The 7745-nt window shown below is 37.1% G+C and overlaps 3 protein-coding genes across 3 annotated transcripts; 2 read left to right on the plus strand and 1 right to left on the minus strand.

The window, feature by feature from the left end:
- Positions 1–567: 567 nt before the first annotated feature.
- On the minus strand, positions 568–1602 carry LOC144543709 (uncharacterized). The gene has a single exon (XM_078292073.1). The coding sequence runs from the start codon at positions 1582–1584 to the stop codon at positions 613–615; it is 972 nt and encodes a 323-aa protein (XP_078148199.1). The 5' UTR covers positions 1585–1602; the 3' UTR covers positions 568–612.
- Positions 1603–3195: 1593 nt separating this feature from the next.
- On the plus strand, positions 3196–4560 carry LOC144543943 (uncharacterized). Its single transcript, XM_078292388.1, has 4 exons — positions 3196–3294; positions 3612–3702; positions 3814–4256; positions 4346–4560. Exons 1-4 carry the CDS (start codon positions 3196–3198, stop codon positions 4445–4447), a joined length of 735 nt encoding a protein of 244 aa, XP_078148514.1. The 3' UTR covers positions 4448–4560.
- A 114-nt stretch (positions 4561–4674) lies between these two features.
- LOC144543950 (protein FAR1-RELATED SEQUENCE 6-like) lies at positions 4675–5331 on the plus strand. Its single transcript, XM_078292395.1, has one exon. It carries the CDS (start codon positions 4675–4677, stop codon positions 5329–5331), a length of 657 nt encoding a protein of 218 aa, XP_078148521.1.
- The last annotated feature ends 2414 nt before the right edge of the window (positions 5332–7745 follow it).

A 7745-nucleotide genomic window follows, 5' to 3' on the forward strand; every position in this document is an offset into this window, starting at 1 on the left:
TTTATAGGTTTAGCCTTCAGATTATTTCTAAAACATTTTTTTACAGCATCTGACATAAAATTCAGCACTCAATAATTAATCAAACTTCCTGTTTTGCTCCAATGCTTTTCGTTAAGTTCCGTGCTGGTTTGTTCTTAGGAAAATAGTCGAACAGTAATTTCTTACCTTTTAATGCGTTTGTTCTGCAAATACATTTTTTACTATAGAAACATCATGACATATTTTACTTATATTATAACTAAAAAAATATGCAATTATAAAATTAGAAAAATAAAAAGCAATGCGAGCGTGGATTTAATAACATTCAGAAAATAGAAAAATAAAACATTCACAAAACCGAAGTCCAAAATTCTACACAAAAAAGTAATCTGGAAGCCTCAAAAAGCCCATGATGAAAAAGCCCTTACTTATACCAATGGGCTTTTTATCTGGCAACTAACCGTAATTTCATGACAGACTGTCAAGCGAACTAAGTTGTCAAAATGAGTCGACCCCTATTTCATACATTCCTTCCGGCTACTTCTAAACAAAAAGCCGAACAGATACCCAAATGGGACTGCCTAGTAACTAAATAACTACATATACAAGTGCAACTACTGATTCAAAGCTTATCTATCCTCCCATATACTTGGACACAGCCTTGGTGCCCTCTGAAATCGCATGCTTGCACAGACCGCCGGGCAGCACCAACCTCACGGCATCGTGCACCTCCCGCGAAGTAATCGTCTGCTTGTTAGTGTACTTGGATAGCCTCGATGCCTCGTCTGCCAGTCTCTCGAACATGTCAGCCATCATCATGTCGAGTACATCCATGGCACGTGACGACATGCCCAAAGTCGGGTGTACCTGCTTCAGCACCCGGTACACGTATGTCTTGTACCCGCCAACACCACCCATACCGATATCGCCACTTCTTGGTATACTGTTTCTCTTCCTTCTCTTTCTCCTCTTCTTCTCCGGTGAGCCTTCTTTCTTTGGCTTTACCTCGACCTTTTTAGGGGTTTTTGGTTCACCCGTCTTGTCTGTCTCCATTTTCTCTATCTCAGCCTCATCTGTTGTTTTTCTCTTATCTGCCTCCTCTGTTGATGCTTCCACCTCACCTTCTCTCTCTTCTGGGGTTTGAGCTTCCATGTTTGTTACGTCCTCTGGAGAGACTCTGTTTTGGAGTTGTATATTGTTTCTCTCCCCGCCATCTTCTCCCTCTACTTCTCCCCTCTCTGTCTGTCTTTCCTTACTCTGTTCTTCTACCACGTTACTATTCAGCTCTCCTTGCACTCTCTCCTCATTCTCTCTTTCCTTCCTCTGTTCTACATCCATACTAACCGGTTCCTCTCTTCCTTTGTCTTTCATCTTTCGTTTCCCTTTCCCTCTCTTTTTCTCTGTAGTGGGAGAGATCACAACTGTAACAGACTCGACGCCACTGTTCTTATCTTCAACGGAGACTTCTACAACCCTAGTCGGAGGGTTTTCGAGCGCCACAGTTTCACTGTTACCTTCTTGCTCGACAACCACCACCTGGACAGTTTCCTCCACCACCGTCTTTGTCGTCTTAACCACCGATTTCTTTTGCCTCTTTGGCGCCATTTCTTGGATTTTGTTTTGGTCAATCTATGTTCTACTTTTTAGGTTTTAGTTTTAACCGAGAAGAGTTTATATAAGATGAAAAAAGTGGGGGCAGGCAATGGATAACAATAACACGGTAAATTTCTGGAAGATACTGGGAGGCTGACACGTGGAGAAGACGTGGCAATAATATGAAAGGGCATTGGATACGTGGCAACTGAGGATTACAGATAAATTGTTGCAGTATTTTTAATAAATTAAATTATATTGTATTTCAGCTATTTTAAAAAAAATATATTCAATATTTCTAATATTTCAATAAAAAGATAAAAAATTTTAAAAAAAATTGTTTTATAAAAAAAGAAAAAGAAAAAAAGAAGAAGAAGAAGCAAAGTCTTCAGTTTCCGGTAATCTAATAACCGAACCTATAACCGGTTATTCAATAATCGGACATATTTTCAATTTCCGGTTATTCAATAACCAGACCATTTCTCCAAATCTGGTCACCCAGTCAGCGGAAAGATGGGCCAAATTCAATTATTTGGTAATCGGATTGGATAGATTTCGAAATTCAATCGAAACTGGGGTAGGTTTCATAATTTGTTATTTTTTCTGGACATTTATAAAAATTCCGGGAAACAAAATGTGAATATGTGATACCTATTAAGGTCGGTTGTAACTTTAAAATTATATGTTTGTTAGAACTATTAAAACAATCAATATTATATATGTTTTCTCTAATGTAGATAGGCTCCTTTCCAAATTAATGCAATTTACAACCTTTTGTCGTCCGCAGGTGTTTTTCTCTGAGCAGTCAGTATGAGCTCAGATCCAGTGAAGGAACTCAAACATTGGGTTTTAAATCGAAACCTATCCGAAGTGGATTGCACACATTCTGAAAGATAAATTCGAATTGCAAAACAATCTTGAATAATTAATTCAAATCAGACAGTCTCGATTCAAAACTCAAAGATTGGGTTACTTCAGGGGATCCGGACCCCAGTCAGTACATAACATGTTTCTATTGTTTTTCCGCAACTCGCGGCGTGCTCGCTACAATACAGTACACTTGTCATTCAATCGTCAATTTATTGCTTTCGTGAAGAGACTCTCTCTATTCGCTGATAAACGGAGATGTCCATTATCTTACCAGATGTTTTCAAACCAAGCGGTTTTCGGATTTTACGTGCAAAGATTGACCTTTGCATTTTATTTATCATTATTGTGGCTCGTTAATTTCCATTGTGGTAAAATGTGTAGATATATAAAAGGAAAAATTGTGAGATTACCACTACAAAACCTTCATATTGTGAGAATGCCACTAAAAAGTTCGAAATTGTGAGAATGCCATTACAAAACTTCAATAATTGTGAGATTGCCATTAATACTGTATTCTTATACTAATAATTTTGTTAAAAAAAAAATGAAAATTTTGACTAAAATACCCTTCAAGCAATGAACCCTAGCCTTAACAGCACCGATCAGCCCTCTTCGCCAATCTCCATCTACGCCAATCTCCCCTTCTTCCATCGCTAATCCAGCCTCTCTCGGCAATCTATCTCTTCCCTCTCTCTCGCCAATCCAACTCTTACCTTCTTCGTTAATCAAAAAACACGATGGGCTAAAACAAAGATGAGAGCAGTCCCTTCTGCCTCCACTCTTCCTAATCGGTCTCTGCTTCTTTCATTCAGTAAGCTATCTTCAAAAAGGTTCTATGTTTTTCAGAATCAGGCATGGCGCCTGTCAAGCATAAGTTAATATATATTCTCTCTGTTATTTTTAGTTTTTTTATTGAATTCAAGAGAATTAGCACCTATTCTGGACTAATTGAAGTGAATCAGTAGAATGATGTATTATTGTATTTATAAATTTGAGATAAGAAAAAAAGTCAAAATGTGCTCCCTATTTAAAATTTATCTTTGTACCATCAACAATGACCAATTTAACAACGAATCAGTTTCCTGTTACATTAATATTAGTTGTAAGTGTTTCTTTTTAAAGTGCTCAGTACTTATAAGTGTTTATTTTTTATACCATATATGCAACAGGAAACTGAGTACTGTACATATGCTTATGAGTGGGCTTTTACAATAAACTGCAACATGGACTGTACCGATGCTGTTGTGTGTGATATGGACGGTATTGATCCCACTTTTCCCAACACTCCATGCCAATCAACACCATATGTTGCACCTGTTAATCCGAGTCAAGTGGAGAGTTCTCAGGGGTGTAACACTTCATTGTAGCTAGCACCATCTATTGCACTTGGTAGTCAAGTCGGGGCATCTCAGACCAGTCAGATTGCAGGGCAACCTGATCATTTTGACGATCCTGATCCTGATGAATATGTGGGTGTTAATGATGAAGATATTTATTGCCACAGTGATGAGGCTGTACATGAGGAGCACATTGGTCCAGATCTTATTTTGGAGAACGAGGAGGCAACTATAGATGATGCCGTTGACAATGAGCGGGTTGTTGCATTTGACCCTGAAAACCCTAAAATAGCGGTTGGTGAATTATTTCCCAATGTAGATGCCTTTAAGAAGTCGTTGAGGCATTTTGCAATTAAAAATGAGTTTGAAGTTTGTACGGTGAAGTCAGACAAGACCAGGTTCATAGGAAAATGCAAAGATTCTAGTTGTCCTTGGAGAATTCATGCTTCTAGACTCCATGATAAGAAAACTTTCATGGTATGCATACATAATTTAGGCATATACATTTATGATTCAAATATGTGATGAAATGTAAATATAACAAAAAAATTTGTTTGTAATGACAGGTGAAGGTATTACCACATGATCATTCTTGCCCATCCACTACCATGGTTGACGGAAAAATGGCTTCTAGTTCTTGGGTATCAGATAGAGTGGGAGTTGGTTAAGAAAGAATCCCTCCGTTGGAGCGAAGGAAGTAAAGAATAAGTTAGAAGACGAGTTTCATGTCAAGGTGTCTTATGACAAGGCTTGGTTGGGAAGGAAAGATGCTCTTGAGCAGATCCACGGGTCATGGGAGGAAAGCTTTCAATCCCTGTATAATTTTAAGGGTGAGTTGGAGAAAAGATATCCTGGGAGTATTGTGGAGATAGATTGTAAAAAGGTTGGCAAGAAGATGGTGTTTAGCAAGCTATTTGTGGCTCTGAAACCATGTATCGATGGGTTTCTATATGGATGTAGACCATATTTGGGCATTGAGTCAACTCATTTGACGGGCAAGTATAAAGCTCAGTTGGCGGCTGTTGCAGGTGTTGATGGGCACAACTGGTTGTACCCAGTTGCATATGGAGTTTTTGAGTTGGAAACAACCGAAAATTGGGGATGGTTCATGGCTCAGCTGAAAAGGGCAATTGGAACTCCTACGGGTTTGGCAATATCATCAGATGCAGGAAAGGGACTTCAAAGTGCTATTACAAGCGTATTCCCCGATTCTGAGCATAGGGAATGCATGAGACATTTGATGTCAAACTTCAAAAAGAAGTTCCATGGTAAAATCTTTGCTACTCACTTGTGGCCCGCAGCAAAGGCGTACACCATAGAGAAGAGCGAATACCACTTGAGTATGATTAATGAAGTAGCACCAGTAGCTATTGAATTTCTCGGCAAGAATCACAAGCATCTTTGGTGTAGGAGTAAGTTCTCTGAGCTAACAAAGTGTGAGTATGTGAATAATAACATATCAGAGAGTTTTAATAGTTGGATCAAAGAGTATAAGGGTCTGCATCTCGTTGATCAGATTAGGCAAAAGGAGAACAATAGGGAGTCGTCTTGAAGGTGTCATTCTTCCAAATGTCATCCAACAATTGAATGTAAAGAGTAGGAACATAGGTAAGGTCAAAATTAGTCGAGGTGGTAATAACTGCGCGGAGGTGAGTGGAATGGATTCCGAAGGCAACCCATGGAGGCATGCTGTAGAATTGGATAAACAAGAATGTACATGTAGAGAGTGGCAACTGACTGGAAAGCCATGCATGCATGCCATTGCATTCATTTGCACACTTAGAGGTGCATGTATGGAGGAGTATGTGCACGAATATTTCTCAATTGCTAAATTCAAAGTTGCATACGAGGGTGTGATCAGACCTATGACTGACAAGTCACAATGGGTAACTGTTGAGGATTGCATACGAGGGTGAAATTTGGCCATCAACAAAGGACATGCAAAGCTAGTGTTTCCTTGATTCTTGAGGATGCTTCAAATTCTAGACCAAGCACAAATAAGAGGTAAATATCATTACCGAAAATTACAGGGACTGTTTTGAAAATTTGCACACCAACTGACATAGGCACTGTTTTGAGAAAATTCTGATTTTTCTGTTTATTTTTAATTTTTGCAGGAAAAGAGGATCAAGCAATGCTTAGCGGAAGATGCATGTAGTAATCTTCATTAAAGCTACATCTAAAAGGTATACTATAGGATTTTTAAATTTTCTGACCGAATGCAAACGTTTCTGCAATCCATATTTGCTATCTTTTGATAGCATATTTTGGCATGGTACTTGAATAGTTGAATGCAATGAATTCTCTGCCATATATCTGATTCATCTACAGCTGTATGAAGTACTGGCAGATCAGTTGACAGATCAGCTCAATGAAGTTCTCTAAGCATCTCGCATAATTCCTCAGGAGACTTATCCTTGATATTTTTTTGTCAAGATTTGTGGATTTGCAAAATTGTAATATTTATGGATTTGTGGATCAATTTGCAAAATTGTAATATTTGTCAAGATTTGTAGATTTATATTTATTTATGGATTTGTGTATCAATTTGCAAAATTGTCATATCTGTGGACTTGTGGATCTGTCAGGATTTGTGGATTTGTAATATTTGTCAAGATTTGTTAGATTTATGAATTTGTCAGAATTTTGCTCAAGAAGGGAACCATTCATTGTTTCTGATGCCACCTTTCATGCTGTTTATTTTGGGAAGGGTCAATTATACCAATTTGTTCACAAGCAATATAGGGGTCTACAAATTAATTTTGTGAGTAATAACTTGCACCAAGTAATAACTTGCATATGCATCATGGGCACGCATTGCAGCTCTGGTACCAGTAGTGTTACTGCTGTTGTTAGACGGCTCCAACGCTCTGGTACCAGCTCTGATCCATTATTATCCAAAGATACATATTAATTTTGTGAGTAATAACTTGCATTGTCAAGTGATCCATTATCATCTATAGCATATTTTGGCATTTTAAATTCAAAATAGTAAATAATCTCAACAATTCTGAATTAAACCATTTAACCATTAAACCGTTTAACCATTTTACCACAATACTACATTTCCATATAACCACAAAATAACCATTACCATTATCTTCCTAACTACACTCCTACACTACTTGCACATAATTACAATAAACATACTAATCATGACAACAACAATTATAACAAGAAGAAATATTATCTTCTCCACTAATACAACAATTTGGGAGTTTTGTTTCTTCAATTTTTCAATATCATTAACAAATCCAATGTCACTTCGCATGCCTACAACTCCAAGGTCACGGAGATATATCTCGTAGTCCTCTTCCCACATCCAGAATTTGCACGAAAATGTCTTATGCAAAAATACATAAAATTCAAATTATTTACTATAAAAATACATAAGAAAACTATAATAAAAATGAATTAATTATAAGAAAAAAATGGAATAAAGCAGAACTAATATGACGCTATGTTATTTTGAAGTCAGACTACTATATAACATCTTGGCAACACCTGTTATAAACCTCCTCTCTGACTACATGAAAAATTTGGTGATGTTGATTTTCTAATAGCATACATGAACTTGTCCCTATACAACCTATTCTTTGTTTGTAATAACTTTTTGTTTTGAATTTTTGCTCCTGCTAATTAACACCTTTGTTTTCATGTAGAGCACTAAAGTTTTGACACTATGCCATTTTCTTTCTATTAGTAAGATAAGACAACCTAACAACCAAGTTAGGATAACAAAGACACCTAACAACCAAGCAACAGTGGCTACTAAGCAAACAAACATGTAGACAAATTAAATGGCACAATTCCAAAAATGCCTTCAAGTCTAGCCAAAGCAAATTCTTGATTTATCACACAATTCCAGTACCAGATTATCTGACTACTCTACCATTTTTAACCATAAAATTCAAATACATGTCAAATTGTTTACTATAAAAATACAGTACCTTTTTGTAGTTTACG

Source organism: Carex rostrata, chromosome 25 (genome assembly GCF_964058835.1).
Source record: "Carex rostrata chromosome 25, lpCarRost1.2, whole genome shotgun sequence".
Lineage (NCBI taxonomy): Eukaryota > Viridiplantae > Streptophyta > Magnoliopsida > Poales > Cyperaceae > Carex > Carex rostrata.

Excerpts from the sequence above, each read along its gene's own strand:
- LOC144543709 (XM_078292073.1), bottom strand. The coding sequence starts at position 1,584 with ATGGCGCCAAAGAGGCAAAAGAAATCGGTGGTTAAGACGACAAAGACG.
- LOC144543943 (XM_078292388.1), top strand. The coding sequence starts at position 3,196 with ATGAGAGCAGTCCCTTCTGCCTCCACTCTTCCTAATCGGTCTCTGCTT. Across the intron at positions 3,703-3,813 it reads TGTTGTGTGTGATATGGACG|CACCATCTATTGCACTTGGT; the intron begins GTATTGATCCCA and ends CATTGTAGCTAG. Across the intron at positions 4,257-4,345 it reads ATGATAAGAAAACTTTCATG|GTGAAGGTATTACCACATGA; the intron begins GTATGCATACAT and ends TTGTAATGACAG.
- LOC144543950 (XM_078292395.1), top strand. The coding sequence starts at position 4,675 with ATGGTGTTTAGCAAGCTATTTGTGGCTCTGAAACCATGTATCGATGGG.